This window comes from Barbus barbus, assembly GCF_936440315.1.
Source record: "Barbus barbus genome assembly, chromosome: 34".
In the NCBI taxonomy this organism is placed as follows: domain Eukaryota; kingdom Metazoa; phylum Chordata; class Actinopteri; order Cypriniformes; family Cyprinidae; genus Barbus; species Barbus barbus.
This window is the reverse complement of record NC_136762.1, coordinates 17,438,711-17,458,314: the sequence shown is the minus strand read 5'-3', so window position 1 is coordinate 17,458,314 and position 19,604 is coordinate 17,438,711. Positions and strand designations below refer to the sequence as shown.

Here is a 19,604-nt window from a genome sequence, read left to right as displayed (position 1 = left end):
TAAAACAGACTGAAAAGAAACACAAATCTTGTAAGAAACAAAGCAATACTCACAAATTATTGACGTCGTTCTCACCCGCCTCATCAAGCTGTCTGTTTGACATCTGAAGGTTGCCTGGGAAACGAGGATTCTGGAAAAGCAAGTGGGGTAAATGTTATATTTGTGAGAGTCTGACAGCACAGCCTTTTAAAATACTCATGAAATGGCTTGACAAATGCAATTTTCTTTCATGTATTGACGCATTTCATATTGACGCAGAAGCAGGGCCAAAACATCAAAAAGCATGTCTGGGTTTAAAAAAAAAAAAACTATAAAAATAATGTATATATATATATATATATATATATATATATATATATATATATATATATATATATATATATATATATTCTAATTATATATTAATAAATTTTGTATATGTTATATTGCCTTATAAAAAAAAGAAACAAAATAAATGTATTTTTTATTTAATTTACTTACATATTACAGGTACATATCAAACAATTTGAACATAGTTAAAAAGTTAATTTTCTCTTGTAACTTATTTCAAAAAGTGAAACTTTCATATATTTTAGATTCATAACATGTAAAGTAAAACATTTCAAAAGTTTTTTGTTTTAATTTTGATGATTAGAACTTACAGCTGATGAAAGTCAAAAATCAGTATCTCAAAATATTAGAATATTTACATTTGAGTTTCAATTAATGACCATCCCTACAGTATAAATTCTGTGCATCTCTTGTTCTTTGAAACCACAATAATGGAGAAGACTGCTGACTTGACAATGATCCAGAAGATGAACATTGACACCCTCCACAAAGAGGGTAAGTCACAGAGGGTCATTACTGAAAGGTGTGGCTGTTTACAGAGTGCTGTGTCAAAGCATATTAAATGCAAAGTTGACTGGAAGGAAGAATTTGGGTAGGAAAAGGCGCACAAGCAACAGGGATGACCGCAAGCTTGAGAATACTGTCAAGCAAAGCTGATTCAAACACTTGGGAGAGCTTCACAAGGAGTGGACTGAAGCTGGACTCAGTGCATCAAGAGTCACCACGCTCAGACGTCTTCAGGAAAAGGGCTACCAAGCCACTTCTGAACCAGAGACAACGTCAGAAGCATCTTACCTGGGCTGTGGAGAAAAAGAACTGGACTGTTGCTCAGTGATCCAAAGTCCTCTTTTCAGATGAAAGTAAATTTTTCATTTGGAAATCAAGATCCCAGAGTCTGGAGGAAGAGTGGAGAGGCACAGAATCCATGTTGCTTGAAGTCCAGTGTGAAGTTTCCACAGTCAGTGATGATTTGGGCTGCCATGTCATCTGCTGGTGTTGGTCCACTGTGTTTTCTGAAGTCCACAGTCAACACAGCCATCTACCAAGAAATCTTAGAGCACTTCATGCTTCCTTCTGCTGACAAGCTTTATGGAGATGCTGATTTCCTTTTCCAGCAGGACTTGGCACCTGTCCACACTGCCAAAGGTACCAAAAGCTGGTTCAATGACCATGGTGTTGCTGTGCTTGATTGGCCAGCAAACTCGCCTGACCTGAACCCCACAGAGAACACCAGACCCAACAATGCAGATGACCTGAAGGCCGCTATCAAAGCAACCTGGGCTTCCATTACACCTGAGCAATGCCACAGACTGATTGCCTCCATGCCACGCGGCATTGATGCAGTAATTCATGCAAAAGGAACATAGAAATGAATAGAAATGAACATACATTTCAGAAGCCTGACATTTCTGTTTAAAATATCCTTTTTTTATTGATCTTATGTAATATTCTAATTTTCTGAGACACTGAATTTTGGGTTTTCATTATCTGTAAACCATAATCATCAAAATTTCAAGAAATAAAGGCTTTAAATATTTCACTCTATATGTAATGAATCTATATAATATGGATTTCACTTTCTGAAATGAGTGACAAAAAATATTGACCTTTTTCACGATATTCCAATTTTTTTAGATGTATCTGTATATACATGCATACATATTACTTTCATATCATCATTATTATTATTGGTATTATAAAAATATATATTTAATAATACTGTGTATATATAAATAATGGATTAAAAATATAAACATATCTTTATGTAAATCATTATTAGATATATTACACTAAAAATAAATGTATTCTTTTTTAATGTGTGTCTACATATTTAAATATATTTGTATTTAAATATTTATCGTATATATTTGTTATTATATGTATATTTGTTTTGTGCTTTTTTTTTGGTAATTTTTTTTTTTTTGGACTAACATTTAGTTGTCATGAGGTCACAAAATAACTGAATGAAGACTGGAAATAAAGATCTGAGAAGGATAGTTAGAAGATGGATGTTCTGCTGAAATCTCCTTCAAGGCCTCAATCACTCACTTTGATGTGAAACTCCATTTTGGTGATGAGCAGTTTGAGGTAGATGCTGCACAACTTGCCGTAGCCTTCACTCAGATGACCCTGAGAAGAGAGAGAGCAGTGTGAGGGCAAGAAAAACACTGAACACTTCAAAAGGAAATTATGTTGTTGCCCTTCTGAAGCAGCCAATGAGTCCTTTTCTCATTCTCAGCTCATCAGCTCACTTCAGTCAGTGTGGGCAGATTAAGGACATGTTGGTGTTTGTTAACATGTTTGGTGTACACACATAATAGGACCAGCTGCAAGTCAAGTTAATGAGCTCATTCTTTCAATTCCTGTCCCCTTCACCACTTACTGTGACATCATAACAGGAAGGGGACAGAGTTGCTCACAGGAAGTGTGTCTCCTGCAGCACATTATCAGCAAATACTCAGAGGGATGCAACTAAAGGTCTTTCTAGTAAACAAAAGTTGCAATTCAGCATGTTCCATCTGACCCTTCTTGTTGGCCAGTGATACACAGCTGATCGTAAACTGCATTAGAAACACTTGCATTGCTGACAATGATGCTAAAGTCAACATGAAACGGCATTCACAAGCCACTGCATCAGGGCTGCTCAGTTAATAGAAATAAATCCGGAATTGCAATATGGTTTGGTGCGATTATCAAATTGCAAAGGCTGCGATTTAGTAAAAAAAAAAAAATATATAGACCGTGTTTCAGAGTGAAGTGCAGCACTGTAGGTTTTTTTTTTTTTTTTTACACATGAGCAGCTCATGATCCAGTGTTTCAGTATCTCAGATCGGCTCACTTTACAGTAAATACTGCTCCATATAAACTCATTTGTGTATCTGCTCTGAGTTTAGAATGCTTATAACATGCATTTGGAAACTTAAAATGTCAACTATCTTCCCAAACTTGAAATTGAGAAGCAACTGTTGTAGTAATAATACTACTAATAATAAAAAGACTATTGTCAAACAAAGACGAGCTTTAGGGACTTCCTGTGATTTTTCACCAAAATAAAAGTTTGAAGGTATAACTTTTGGAAAGTTTCCAGCCTCTGCCGCCTCAATATATGAGGACATGAACATGATCTCTAGAACTGCTCTGAGAATCACTTCATTAGCATTTTACCGTTTCTTTTGAGAAAAACTATCGTCATATCAAATACAAACAGAAACTTAAGTCTTCCCAGCAACCCATAAAAATAAACGTTTGTTTTAACTTGAAGGAACTGTTACAGAAATATTAATGTAATGATAGTACTACTACCACTAATTAAATTAAAAACATGATTTTATATAGAAATATTTACCAGAAAAATGTAAATACACAACACAGTATTTCTGAAAATAAAAAAAAGAAATAAATTATTTTTTATAAAAACAATTAGAGATGCTGATGCTTTTGATTGTTAGCATTTAATGAAACCATTAAAATATAATCCAGAATATTAAAAAGTTAAATGCAAAAAAAAAGTAAAAAGTCAGTGCCAACACACTCCCTTCTCCCTTCCTGCTCTCTTTCCGGGAGAGCGGGAAGGGAGAATTTGAATAAAATAATAAACGAAACGAACAAAAACATGAAGGATGATTTTTGATGAGACTTTGGGAGCAGTCTGAGTGAGACTTTTTCACATGTAGTGTGCGCATCGCTATAATGAGTCCGTGCGTGTAAATGAATGGGTGTATGCATATGCATGCATGTGTAAATGTGTGCGTGCATGAACAAAAAAGCCTCCTGAATGAAAACTGCAACCCAGTGTCCCAAAAATACTTGTATATATGTAATAAAGTAGAATTTTGAAGTAAGAAGTGTTGGATTATTTTGATCACGATTTTTCTCTTTTTTATAAATAAAAAACAGAAAACGTATTACTGTTTTTTTTTTGTCTATTTAAATTCTGTTTACAAACTCACCACACAACATTGAAAGCTTTCTTGAAAGCCATTTTCTTTCTGAAAAAAAAGACACCTTGCACTTGAAAATAGCACATTCTGTTAGAATTTTACAGTCAAATAAACAACATATGTAAATTACCTATTTTACCCTTAGGTTTTAAAGGGTTAAATAGTTTTTCTTACATGGCAAAAATGGGTGTCTGCAGCGGTCACATTACAGATTTGGGGAGAAAATTTAATTGTGATTTTTCTGATAAACAAATTTTCTCCCCAAATCTGTAATGTGACAGCTGCAGATTTGTGTGTATAAACACCCATTTATGCCATGTAAGAAAAACTATTTAACTTTTTACATTTTATATTGTATTTAATAAAGAAAAATAATTAATTCTGGAATATATGGTCTACTATTAGATATGCTGATATATCAATCTAACAATCAATAATTTATATATAAAGCACAATACAAATAACAGCAGCTGACCACTGTGCTGAACAACATCAAATACAAAATTCTAGATAAAAGACCAAAAAGAATAAAAACATCCAACATCACACTTCATAAGATATCAGGGATGTTTGACTGGTACACTCATAACAAGCAAAGCTCTGTAAGCGTTCCTCCAGAGTGACAAACACAAACTCACGTCATCGATTGCTAATTACAGATCCTCTCTGCGCTGAGGTTAGTGTGTCTGACTCACACACAGAATGCTATTCAGCTGTCAATCAGCAGTTTGAAATGACTTGCTGACTGACACACTGACAGTTTCCACAATGAGATGAAAACTCAAGGGAACTCGACAGGGCCTCATTCAATACGACAGAGTTATTTTGATCCGAACCTCCAATTTAGAGGGAAATCATTAAAACCTGCAGCAACAACTTGTATTCACACACTTACCCACATCCTGCTCATGTCGTTCAGGTCAGCCTTGTGCCGCATGGAGTCCTTAATGACCTGAGGTGACAGAGAGACGGAGGAAGAGCTGAGACAGCATACTAAAAATAAAATATATAAAATAAATACCTCTACTTACCCTAAAATAAGGTTCTCAAAATAAATAAAAAAAAAAAAAAAACAAATACATAATTTTATCCTCAAATTAGATAAAAAATAAACTACAATAAATACCTCATATTAACTTCAAATAAGATACGTCAAAATAAAATTAAATAAAAAAAGATACCACATATTATCTTTAAATTAGATACCTGAAAATAAAATACAAGTTAACTCTAATTATCCTCAAATAAGATCTCAAAATAAAATAACTAATATTAACTTCAAATAAAATAACTCATATTACCCTCAAATAAAAGATACCTCAAAATAAAAATACATAACACTCTGCATATGCAGCACTGTCTTGAATTTTGACAAAAGGCATCATAGATGGCTGCACAATGCTGCTGCCTACCTTTTGGAACAGATTTTGTGTCATGAGTGTGCCTATGACGCCTTAAAATCCTGTCTAAGCAGACAGCTGATTAGGTTTTTGGAACAGGGCTTGTGAGAGTTTGCTCAATATGGATCACACACATCATGTGTCACTGATGCATGCTGCGTTTACTATGGGGAGCTGTTTTGAGTGTGTGAGAAAAATAAACGAATTAAATGAAGAGCCAGATATCAACTAACCAAGAGATTGAGAGAAAGTGAGCGTGAGGTGGAATTAGACTTGTAATAGATAATACGGCTGTATGTACTCACGTTTGGATGGCCGTCCCTCAGCAGCTTGTGGAAGACGTGGCAAAATTTCCAGCAGAGCACAGCATTGCTGGAAAGGGGCAGGCGGTTGACAGCAAGCCAGAATGTGTGAGCCCCCTTCTCATGATGCGTGCCCAATATGCACGGTGGAGACACTAGTCAAGGACAAAACTGAGGGGTGTGGGATCTAAACTCTGCTTCTCAGAGATGTCTGCATCTTTATCCAGATACTCTAGATACCTGAACGAGCCTTCTGGAAGAACTGCATCATATAAATGAATAATAAGTACTGGAGAAAGAAACACTGATGTGCAGCAACATGGAGTTACACATACACTATTTGGACAAAAGTATTGGGATACCCTCTTCTAATTAACAGGTTTGACTACTTTAGTCATTTCCATGAGTACAATTCTTTATGTTTAAACATATTTTGTGGTGATTAACACAGTTATGGGGTGATGTCCAAATATTGGCAGAATAATTAGCATGTCTAGGATTGGGATGTCTAACATAACATATAACAAAAAATAAAATAAAAAAAGCAAGTTTAAATAAAAAAAAAGTTTATAAAATAAATATCCCATTTTACTCTCAAATCAGATACCTCTAAATAAAATAATTACATAAAATAAAATGTATTAATTACTAAAACAAAAAATAAAAGCAAATTCAAAAGCTCTTCAAGTTTAAAATATTGGCAGGTGAATTGGTCTGTAAATATTATAAAACAATATTCTAAAATAAATAATAAAATAAATATATTTTCTTTCCCAGAAATAGGGCCAGAATATAATTAAACTATGGCTATTTGGTTATTTAGTAATCAGTAGATTTGAATTTATTCCATTTTGAGTTTAGGGTGATTCCGTGTGCTTATTCATCATAAAATAAGCATCATAATTTTAATTTAACCTTCATAGTTCTCTTTCAGGGCAACACAAACAAAAGGATATTCCTGGCATGCTTCTCTTTGACAGCAATCTCCTGTGTGTTGATGGCTTTGTTGATGCTCACGGCCTGTAAAAAGAGGAAGAGAGAAAGAAAATTAATATTTGGGGCCTTTCCTTCAGCGATGTTAAAGATTACAAACCAGCTCATGGCAGAAGAGTCTTCCTGTGTGCGGAGGCAAACAGTGAGTTTTAGTGTTTCACTAGAGCCTTATTGAGCAACTTTAACCACCGCTGCGCAACCGCCTCTGAATACTAATGAAGTTGAGCTTAAGGAGTGTTTTACAGGCAGCATGACCTAAAACACTATTACCGCTTGGGCTACATCCTACTAATAGTTTATGATTCATCTCTCAACCATATACATACTGAAAACGTTGAGAGCTCTGATGCAGAACAAACTCGTGAGAGATATTGAAAAAGCATTAGCCATATGTTTTCTTTCCTGTTCCTGTCACAGATGCCAAATTGCCATCAGTTTTAGGTACCTTCACAACGTAAACTGTGTTCCTGTTTAAACAAGCATCACATTTTCGGCATGGTCAGCTGAACGTAATGAACCCTTATCGGCCCATCAGATAATGCACATGGTTGCATGAGCCAATTAAGGTGTGGCAGGGCAGTCATGCTTCCTAACAAGAGAGAAAATCTCACTGCTCTTGATCAGTGCTGGGTAAGTTACTTTCAAAAAGTAAATACTAATTGCATCATCAATATTGTATTTAAATTACTTTACTAATTACTCTGTCTGAAAAGTAATTTAGTTACTCAATAAGTAACTTAATTATTCAAATTGCTAATTAGGCTACATCTTAAAATCCCTATAAACCTTAAAGCATAGACGATAGAAATTAAACTCTATTCTTTTAATTTGAGTCAAACGTAGAATAGTTTAGCCTTTTAGCTTTAAAATAACTCTAATACTTAAAATTTATCAAAATTGTAACCTTCTTTGGTTAAAAAATTGAAATAGCTACTCTGTAAAATATCTGGATAAGAAAAAGCTTAAGAAAAGTTATTTCAGTTTGGCAAGATGTTCAGGAAAAGCCCAACTAGTCAAATCCATACAGGTTTATGTAAAAACAACACGTTAACTAATGTAGAAGATAAGTTACAGAAATGATCTCCGCTGAATAAAGCCGTGTCAGATCGCACTGTTCTTCTGAGGTAAATTCCTCATAGCAGGTCTTCTTTCAGAAACGATGAAAATTAGATGAAACTTGAATTTGTTTTTTGTATCTAGGTGAGGCCGTTTGCACGCAGGTCACTGCATACAATGAGCTCAGATACGGGAAGGACTGTACCTTGCTTTAGTTACATACGGATTACATAATCAGATAATATTCATTTTCGATTTGAATTCATTCATTTAAAAGTAGACACTTCAAGCTTTCAGACACGGGAAAGACTATACATCGCTTTAGTTTCATACAGATGACATAATCAGATAATATTAATTTTCGATTTGAATTCATTCATTTAAAAGTAGACACTTCGTTACACCCAACACTGCTCTTGATTAAATCACATTTTTAACTTTAATGAGAAGCAATATGTAGGCCTATTTAATTTACACAGTGAAGAATATGCAGTGTTTTAATAAATTTGATTACTTTATACAATGTATGTAGCATTTCTTATTTATTTGTTCTACTGTAATTATTTTTTTCCTATTGCTTGTTTCTTATTCTTATTTAATCACTGACTGTTTACTTGTCTTCAATGAGCTTGAGGTATTGCATCACATGAATAAATTACATTTTAAATATAATGAAATAGAAAACAGTCATTTTAAATCATAATAATATTTCACAATATTACCATTTTTACTTTTAAAATATTTTAAAATATTACTGAATTTGGAGTGTAAACTTTGAAAATACTTCACTCTGGACCAAAAAATTTATTTTGTTGAGGCCAGGGATCATCCTGACAAGAAATTCTGGCAAGGATGCTGAGAGAAACGGTTGTAGTGTGTAGTTCAGTCTTCATCCCTGTGCCGGCTTCTGCTGCCAGACACACTGTTAAAGGTGACAAGGCATGGCTTTGTGTAGACAAGATGGATATGTTGGATGAGCATCTCATTAAGTCGCAGCTGTGATCGCAAACATGAGGACAAGGATGAAGAAAGGACAGCAGATTGGAAAAATCCATCCAGGTTTCTTATGGACCAACCCAACAGAATGTTTTTAGGCAATGCTCTTACGCCTAAAACAATACATTGACTTAAGAAGTGGGTTTCTTCCATCCCTCTCCAACAACAAATAATGCATTCAGAGCTGATATATGACTAAAACCATCCATGAGCCATTAGTCTATAAAAAGGTAATCAGTAGAAATTACATCAATAAATTTCCATTATAAGGAAATGAAGACCTTTAAAAATAAAGGACTAGATAAGCATAGCAGCTAAGGCGTCTAAGAGATTGTGATGCTGGTGTGAGGAAAGGTGTGACCTAATTTGTCCACACTAAGACTTTGTCGTCTATGTGAATGAGCTGTGCCAGCTGCCCAGAGCTTTTGGCACTGGCGAGTGAATTTACTGCCATCCCGGCCCATCAACTCTCACAGGCACAGGCAAATGATAAGATGAAGTGATAACCACTTATTAAAGCAAGAAGAGAGAAATAAACTGGGAAAGATTACAAGCAGAGATGAGCATAATTTCATCACATACTTAACCCTGTAAAGCCTGACATATGAAATAATACACAGAATTTAATAAATGGGAGTTTATTGAACATTCAGATAAATTCAAATTTTTTTTTTTTTTTTGAGTATAATATTTGATACTTCAGGCTTTTATGGCTCATAGTCTGGATATAGAGCTCATATTCAAAGGGGGGGGGGGGGGGGGGGGGCACACCTAAATAAATTTGGTGCAGCTGTTGATATTTATATGGCCAAAAAGTAAGACCAAATTCTGATAGCTCGTTAATGAATGATCAATGAGATCTTTAATAATACAGAAAATACATATATAGTGGAGATCAAAATGTGAGAATCTAGAATTTCCCAAATTTCAAGGTCACTGCTTAGTCCTATTTGAAGTTATCCTAACAGGAGTAAAAGCGCAGCTTAAGCACATTTCATGAGTTAAACATGTTCTGAAGCAAATAAACTTAAACGAGATTTGATAAAGAATACTGATCAAAATTAGAGAACATTGTCAGATAAGTTTTCAGTAGCCACATTTCCATTACACTTCAAATTGTGCAAACTGAATCCGCAAATTGAAAAAAAATGCCCAAAGCTCGTAAATTTTGCAAAAACTCCCTTATAATCGCAAATAAAATTTTTAGCTCTCATAAGGTGGTTTTTCAGGAAATTCAGGCACCCGTTTTTTGTTTTCATTTACAGGTCACCCGGCATATGTAAATCGCATGATCATTCCTTAATGTACTATAACACGGCTGTCGGAGCTGATCACGCTAGTCAATGCTTGTTTATACCAGCCACGTAGTGGCACGTTCTCCATGCTGCTTCATTGGAGATACATGCATACGTCTCCTTGGCTAGTGCGGTGGCTGCAATATACATAGGTGAATCTACAAACATCCGTCGCCATGACTTATCGTGAGAGGAAAAAATTTAATTTTAAACGCCAATAAGCAGCCATTAGGGATGCACCGAAATTAAAAATCTTAATCATATCAAATAATGTATTGTTTTTATTAGGGCTGGGTATCGAGTTCGATACTTTTTAGACACCGACCGAATTGCCTCGATACCACCGAGTATCGAAAAACGTCTTGTCGTTCGGTACCAAATTTCGATACCTAAGGAGTTAATCTCATCACCGTCAGTGAGCCAATAATCCTGCAGCACTAGGTGTGTTTGACTAGAAGCGGCGCGGCGCTGATTGATCAGTGTTTCACATCCGCGAGAGCGTTTCGAATGCGCACGGAGCAGTCTGCTCTTTAAATCGCGCGGTTTGTTTACTACACACAGACTGAAGCGCGCATGACGCTCGCGGTCATTTCAGCATCTGCCGCCTCTCTAAATGAGGACATAAACACATGAACAACATCTCCAGACCTGCTCTGAGACTCACTTCATGAGCATTTTACCGTTTGATTCGAGTAAAACTAGCGTCATATCATATACACACAGAACTGTAAAGGTATTCCCGGAAACCCGTCAAAATAAAAGTTCGGTTTAACTTGGAAGACACTGCGGCAGAAATAAATTAATATTGTTCAGCAGACAGCACTGCTACTACTAGGCTACTATTAAAATTATTAAAACTTTTTTTTTTTTTAGTAATGATCACACAACAGTTATTCCATGTTTTAATTTTAATAGTAACCCCCCTTTGTTTGCCAAAATAAATAAACTTTGATTTTCAATAATTTAAAGAGAAATTAAATTAATGTTTTATGTCTTCATTTGAAAACCAGATACAGAACACAGAATTTCTGAGGAAAAATAAAACATTTCATAAGGCTATTTTAAGAATAAATTTAAATAAACTAAGTTGTTTTTATGCATTCAAATAATTAGACATACTACACCAGAATTTAATAACAATAAAACATATGGTGAAAGAAAATAAAACACCCACTTATGAAAGTGGATGAAGATTTAAAATGTATTTTAGTCTTTAACAACCTAGAAATGATGATTCTGTCTGAGCTATGCGTTTTAAAATGAACACACACTAATGTAAACGTAGCCTAACAGATGTGTAAACTGAAAACTATTTGAACTTTATTAAAATTATTTATTTATTTATTGTGTTGAATATATTTTGTTCCTTTTGTGCAGTGGCTCAGGAGATGAGGCTTTGAGTCTGTATAAATATCAACAAGCTAAAAAAAATAGTTTTTTGAGATAATGTAATCTTATTAAAACTGATTTCATAAAACTGGTATCGAAAAAAGTATCGTTCAGGAACCGGTATCGAACTCAAGGTATCGGTATCGATATCGACATTTTTTGAACGATACCCAGCCCTAGTTTTTATTCAGTTCTATGCAACTTTTTTTTCTTTGACTAATTATCCAAAAATGTATAGTCCTACAAAGCTATTATTATCAGAGTAGATCAGTGAACGAGAGGGTAGCGTCATTTTACCAGCGTTGCCCAGTACAGCTCTACTACAGCATGTTACAGCACAGTAGCGTTACTGCAAACAGAAGAGTGAAACCTGCCAGGCGGTGCGGCGTGACATATTTTCGGCTCATTTTCTTCTTTCGCCAAACGAAACTGCCATTTTCAGCCAATAATTTTCACTTCACATCACTTCAGTGATGAGAGCAAGCTTAATTTATTTGGGTCCGATGAGAAACTATGTTTGTCATTAAACTGAGGAAAGACTAAACTCAAAGTGTGTAAAGAAGTCAGTAAAAGATGGAGGAAGCATCATGATTTAGGGAAAGTTTTCTACTACAAGAGTTGGGCCTCTTATACAGCTACATGGCAGAGTGAATGCAAATGTCTATCTGAACCTCCTGCAGCAACATGCAGTTTCTTCCCTGCAAACATCTCTCAGACAGCCTGCAATTTTCATGCAGGACAATGACCCCGTCACACTGCACAAGAGGTAAAGCCGTTCCTGGAAACTGAAAACATTGGCGTCCAGAGTCCTGATCTAAACCCAATTGAAAATCTCTGGAAAAGCTTTAGTGACAAAGTTATGGCTAAGAAACCCACTACAGTTACCAAACTGTGGAAGAAGAGTAGAAGAGTGACTCAAGATCACACCAGAGCAGTGTGAGAGATTAGTGATGTCCTGAGGCTGCAGTTTTCAAAGCAAGAGCTTCTACATTTCCTACTAATTTCTGACTCTGTAACCTTCAGAAATTGTAGTTGTAATCTTTCTTCGTGCAACAATTATTGCTCTTCTCTAATTTTCATCACTGTGTTTACCACAAAATAAAGGGTTTTTGTTGAAGTGCCTTGGCTGTTTTGTATAACACTGTTCTACTAGTACGGTATAGCCACAACTAAAATTCATTTTTTGAACAATGAAGACATTATTTCTGAAAAGAAAATTTTTAACAATCAAGTGTTCATTGATTGTTCTCTAATTTGTATTTCCAGTAATAGATATAAAAAGACTTTTATAGAAAGTTTTTATCGTAGGGAGCAAAACAGCACAATGATGACTAATGTATCACATTGATGCTCAAAATGGAACTATATTTCAGATGACTGAAGGCAGATCGTAGATTGTGTACAACAGGTTTCTCAACATGTTGATCATGTTGATAATATGGTGACCTTAGAAAATTGCATTTCAAATATTGTACAGTACAGTAGGCTTTATAAGATTAAAGGGATAGTTAACACCTCCCAAAAAAATGTATTCTGTCATAAGTTGCTCACCCTCATGTCGTTCTGTATGACTGTATTTATTAGAAGTGGAAAGAACTAACTTTTGAACTCATAGGGGCCTGGACTCATCTTTATATGACACTCAGATATGTATTCAGAAATGCAGCGTCATCCTACACAAAAAACGATTTGTTTTATTGAAACCAGAATAACTAAATTTCCTGCTTTTGCGTTTCAAAGAAAGCTCTCCAAACAGCCTGTTGCGCCACAAGTAGTTCATTCAATTTCTCGCCTACAGCAATATCAACCCATTAGACACTTAATTACTGTGGCACTTTTTCTATATGGAGCTGGCGCAAGCTTGTTAAGCAAAGCATATGTGACTGATGATCTGCAAACATCTGCGTTGCAAACCGTGCTGACAGTCATGTTGTATTGAACTGCCAAATGCACAATATCAATCAAATCAATGGGATCTTAGACAGGAGTAATGCACTACAGGGATATTAAGGCCAGCTGTCCTCATGTGACCCATCTGCCGGGAGAGGAGACTGTAAGGAAATAGCTCTCCTCATATTGAGGTTTATACTTTAACCCATGATGCTCCACAATTACACACACAGGCAGTGATGCTTTTAGAAATAATTAGTGGACAAATAGTTGCAACTGAACTGTGTTATTTGGGGGTGGGTGATTTTATGCTTGAATGTGGTAGACTAGAAAATAAGAGTGTCCAAAATAAAGAAAAGAAAAAACCTTTTTAAAATCTAGTTTTAAAAAATTCATTTTCCCTGATAAATTCCTCCTTGAGTGTACATTTTAATTATTACTTTCAAAAAAAAATTTTTTTAATATATATATACTACACTTCTAAAGTTTGGGATCAAAACACACAAAAAGTAGCACAATTGATTTTAACATTGATAATAAGCAAATCGGAATGATTTCTGAAGGATCATGTGACACTAAAGATAGGAGTAATGATCCTGAAAATTCTGCTTTGCATCACAGGAATACATCAAAATATATTAAAATTAAAAAATTGCTATTTTGAATTGCAATAATATTTCAATGTTACTGTTTTTACGAAAAAAAAATTATTAAAGCTTCTTTAAAAGTTCTTACTGACCTAAAATTTTTAAATGATTTTGTATTTTTCAAGGTAAAAAGTATGTTTTTCGAGTATCATGAACTATTAAATCATACATTTTACGTTTTTGGGGAGTCTTACCACCACATGACATTTTACAACCTAAACTAACCTTGCCTTATCATAAAATAATCAAATTATGTTTTTTGCTTTTTAAAGGAACGTATTAATTTGGTCAACAGGAATCTTGATTAAAAGTCATTTCCTGTTTTGTTTTAATTTGGCAGACAAACGTGTAATACATTACAGAAAGTTATATATTACAAATGTTTTAGAGAACCTGCTTAGCTGCTTATTACGAAATAATAATAAAAAAGTATTCCAACCTTTGATTAATAATATTGATTCATAACATCAGTATTTTATTCTTTTAATGAGGCTTATTTCTCACTCTGACATTTGTGACTTTATACCCCAAGAAATAGCTAAATTAATTTGATTTCATAAATTTCCATTAAATATGGACTAAAACTGAACATTAAATAAATGAAGAAATATGAAAGAAAAAAAAAGAAAAATTGTCATTGACCCATCCAGTCAAATCCTGATGCTTGGGGTGGGCCGATCATCAAACTGTGGTCACATCTATATGATATCTTGTCTCAGAGGTAGTTTCACAGGGGCTTTCTTTTGTCTCTTTTAGATCTTCCCATCTTGGATCACCCTGTCCTTCCCATATCTGGCTGACTGAAGAATGCAGACTCTACCCACCACAGGGCACTGCGGCCAAACCAAACAACTTCCCAGCTTCCCATTTTGGGTAATCTCACTACTTTGAGGTGGTTCGGAGAATAGGCTGCCAGAGCACAATCGCTTGCAGAAGCACTGCTGATAGCGAGCAATGAATGAGGCATTGGTCTGCGGCTTCTCTTCAGCATTTTCTGAGGCGTAGGTGTAAAACTAAAGTTGAAACAACTAAAAATAGCCTACCTCTCGACTTCCTGAGGTGGCCCTCTGTTCACAAGACTAGGTCTGTACAACCTGAAAACACCAAAACTCTCTCACACCCTGCAAGAACATACACAGACTTCTCCTTTCTTGCCGTGTTGATGAGTGGGGGGGGCTGACGCTCACACTTAACACTTGTTTTTCAGCTAACTCAGTCTTCTGCAAACCGCTCCACCTCTCTTAAAGGTCACAGCAGTGAAAGGCAACAGCGTATGGGTTACGAAATTACTTTTTCTTCCGTTTTAAAGACAATTTTTGCATTTTAGTCATATATGACTCAAACTTCCTCTTTCAGGGAACATTCAGTCAACACCTAGTTAGGGCTCTGGAGTGGAAAAAACAACCACAGTAAACAACCATGCCATGACATCACTATGGGAGTGACCAGTAGAAATGATTTACGGGTCTATTTTTTTATATATATATTTATGAGGGTATCTTTTTCTATATGTTTTTCTAAATTTTCACTCTGACCAAATACAGCTGCTAATTATAAAAGCTAATCAACATCAAATGCAAGCATATCCTTTATTATAGCACTTTATACTTAGGATATAAAGTATCTCTTTTCTAGTACTTGTTTCACTTCTGTTTCAGTTTTTATAACCATTTCTTACTGTGTGTAATTAAGTTGTTGTTTTTAGCATGTATGTTTGACAGTGTTATTTCTTAGGATTACTGATAAATACTGTCATGATTTATATTTGTTATCTATATTAATTTTAGTTAAATAATGTCTGAATTTATTATGTCTGTATAGGTCTTTAAGTTTTAGTTTTATTTAATGAGTTATTTTAATACTTCAACAAACTAAATGGAAATAAAGTTTTAGCTTTTAATTTTGGATCTGATTTTAGATGTTTTAATACTACAATTGATTGCTTCTGTTGTCCTCGTTTGTAAGTCGCTTTGGATAAAAGCGTCTGCTAAATGACTAAATAATAATAATAATACTTCTTACAGGGCTGCTGAATGCTTGAATCTGATTGGTTGACAAACTTTCTAAGGTGTGAAATTCTTTTCGGGGAAACACACAGCTGAAGTAGTTCCAGACAGGTCTTGACCACATTACATGTCCATATCACTTCGCCAAATGATTTCAGTTATTTCAAAAGATCCTTACAGCTTACAACAGCAAAAGAATCAAAACCCACATGACACTGACCTAGCAAATAAATATAGTAAACAATGATCAAATAAATTGGCAAATTATTTCCTTGTTTTCCCCACAAAAGTACATTTCAATGTAAAAAATAAAACAATGTAGAAATATTAAAGCAAGTAGAGATGCATCAATGGCATGTTTTCTTCCTATCGTGTGTTCTTATTTGTCACAGACGAAACAAATCAGATAAAGTGGAGCAGGTTTCTGAAACGGCCTCACAGGCCTTTTGGTTAAAGAAAAGGAATTGAAGATCTGTAACAACAGCACAATTGAAAGAAACCTTGAGTTTTACGTGCTTGCTAACAAGAGGTTTCTGAGGCCACATCAAAACCTCTCAATCAAACCCAGAAGTCACAGATCTAAACCAAGCATTGCTCCTGTTTCAGTGCAATTTACATCAATCAACGACTTTCCATAAAGCTTGATTTAGCCTCGTGGTCTGCACAAACAAAATCTCCAGTAGGGATCCCAGGACCCCACTCAAGTGAAGACATGTTTTCATACCATTGTCAAGCAGAGCATGACATGAGGGATTTGAGAACAAGCAGATATCATACAATGTTGATTGTATGATAGTCAAAGCAGAGAGAGGGATGCGGTGATTTAAGTCAAAACAGTGAATCATGTGTCCAAAAATGGTACATACACCGTCTCAGATCTCACTAGACCCTAAGGAGCCACTCAAGAGTCAAAATCCAACACTAAGTCCACACTATAAGTTCTGTGACCCCCAAACCTCAGAGTTTGTATTAGCTGCACACTTAAAGCGACAGTTCACCCCTAAAAGAAAATTAAAATGCTGTCCACCCTAATAAGCCTGTATGACTAACTTTCTTCTTAAAAACACAAAAAGTGATGTTAGGAATGATACTGGAATCTCAGAGTCTCAGTCACCATTCACGTTCATTGAGTATTTTTTTTATACTATGAAAGTGAACGGTGACTCATTCTGGCTAGCATCTGCTTTTGTACTAAAACTAAGAAATAGTCGTAAGGGCTTATGAGGGTGAATAAATAATAACAGAATGTATTTGTGGGTAAACTATCCATTTAAAGTTAATAAAAGCAGTTTTTATCGTTCCTGTTCTTTAAACATTAAGACATTAGCGGTCCATTTAAACGCAATGTCCCACCAGCACGGCTTATATTAGCACACTGGCTGTGACTTCCTAAAATCCGAGAGTGTTGTGGGAAAAGCCTACTTGATGAGCCCAAACAATCGCTAAAATGTGCTTTGAAATGTTTGAAAAACATGAAATTTTGCAGCAACTCGTTCAGACGTAATGGTCCGCGGAGTAAACGCTCGCGACGTAAATAAACACACAAGGCTGTTGCAATCCTCGATACAAAACAACCCCTCCCCACCCCCAAAAACGTGCATATTCACTAACACCCGCTAAACATCAACATTTCGTCGAGTACATACCATTTTATTCGAGTCCATAGTTCAACCGGGGTTATGGAAGCGAAGCAGCCTGTGAATCCGCTGAGGGAGCAGGATCGGTCCGTTAACTCAACATGTGTCCGGTTAAGTCTCTCCTCTCTCCTTCTCTTATTTCCCCCTCGTCCTTCTCGCGCGCCGAGGAGCAGATTGGCAGATGGCTAGATTCTCAAGAACGCTCTAGAAAAGCCTGAGCCATACACGTTTAATGGAAGCGCTTAAGACGCTGGACTAAACATTATGTGACAGGTACGGACCACAAAATACAGACTAGAGGAGGAGTTCTTCATGCATTGATGTCATTTGCCACAGCTTTTGACTTAAAAGGACAAAAACGAGAACGAGAGCAAAATTCTGTCAAATGTTACATCACTAAAAAAGAAACAGAAGTGTAAATGCTTGCATTGCAAAGATGATGCAACGAATGCTTCTGAAGAAAATCAAACTGCACTAAAACTCAACTGCAATGGTACAAGACCCACGAGACACAATGCAGAGCAACATGCGTTATTATGGCACGTACAGATTTACAGATGCATTGTCTAAAACTGTTAGCCCACTATAGGAATCGCTATATATATGTAGGTTACCCATCAATGTGCAGAATATAAGACGTGATTGATGACATTCCAGCTAAATTACTCTTGCTTTCACATGATCACGTGTGTAAGGTTGGTGAATGGCGCCCTCATCTGGTTGTTTTTTGGTACTGAGGTAGAGCAGAGTGAGAATGAGCAGCTCCATTCATTATTAATCCAACAGGTGCTCATGTGTAACTGGAGATCCAAAGATAGGCTTTTAATTAAGAATAGTAAGTATAGAAAAAAGTGAGACCATATAAATAATAGCCTATATATCATTAGGTATTTATTAGGAAATTAGTCACTACATAAAACTTCCCCATTTTATAAATGACAGGAACTACAAATGTAAATTCTGTTCGAACTGAATTCAATGCAGTTTTGTTTCTTTTTAAGAGCATATCACAGGATCTAATGTTCACACGACTCTTTTATATTAAACTGAATTAAAATAAGCCTACATATAATACAAAAAAACATCAGAATACAAAGAGATGTATCCACTGTAATACACTACCATTCAAAAGTTTGAGGTCAGTTAGATTATTTTAAGCTATTAATACTTTCATATTCAAGGATGTATTAAATTGATCAAAAGTGATTAAATACTTTTTAACTTTTTTTTTAATCGAAGAATCCTGAAATAAATCTCACAAAATGTTTCCACAAAAATATTAAGTAGCACAACTGTTTTCAACATTGGAAATATTAAATATAGAAATATTTCTTGAACATTAAATCAGCATGTATGATTGATTTCTGAAGGATCACGTGACACAGAAGACTGGAGTAATGATGCTGAGAATTCAGCTCTGATTCACAGAAATAAATTAGATTTTAAAATATATTCAAATAGAAAACCATTATAAATTGAAATTGTAATAATATTTCACAATATTTCCTGTAATTTCAACCGAATAAATGCAGCCCTAGTGAGCAGAAGAGACTTCTTTCAAAAAAAGTGAAAGAAAAAAAAAATCTTGCCAACCCCAAACTTTTGAACTGTAGTGTATATCTGTATTATTTGCTAAAATATATGTCAATTATCTTCTCAGATATGCTGTTCTTTTACATCAATCTCAACTGTTTAGACAGACGTCCAAAAAAGGGCACAAGA

The 19,604-nt window shown here is 35.1% G+C and overlaps 1 protein-coding gene across 4 annotated transcripts in view; it reads right to left on the bottom strand.

The window, feature by feature from the left end:
- The window catches only part of LOC306854423 (huntingtin-interacting protein 1-like), a 55,311-nt gene that overhangs the window by 28,729 nt on the left and 6,978 nt on the right, over positions 1-19,604 (bottom strand). Inside the window, exons 1-7 of one of the 4 annotated variants that reach the window (XM_079392397.1) lie at positions 17,892-18,236; positions 6,930-6,993; positions 5,977-6,119; positions 5,167-5,223; positions 4,281-4,319; positions 2,380-2,460; positions 54-130 (exon numbers count right to left, since the gene is read on the bottom strand). In XM_079392397.1, the coding sequence (XP_079248523.1) occupies positions 54-130; positions 2,380-2,460; positions 4,281-4,319; positions 5,167-5,223; positions 5,977-6,119; positions 6,930-6,993; positions 17,892-17,909 (479 nt within the window). In that variant the 5' untranslated portion in view covers positions 17,910-18,236. Of the gene's footprint in view, positions 1-53; positions 131-2,379; positions 2,461-4,280; positions 4,320-5,166; positions 5,224-5,976; positions 6,120-6,929; positions 6,994-17,891; positions 18,370-19,604 lie in introns of those variants that run through there. The other 3 variants (XM_079392395.1, XM_079392398.1, XM_079392396.1) reach the window with 3 other exon arrangements.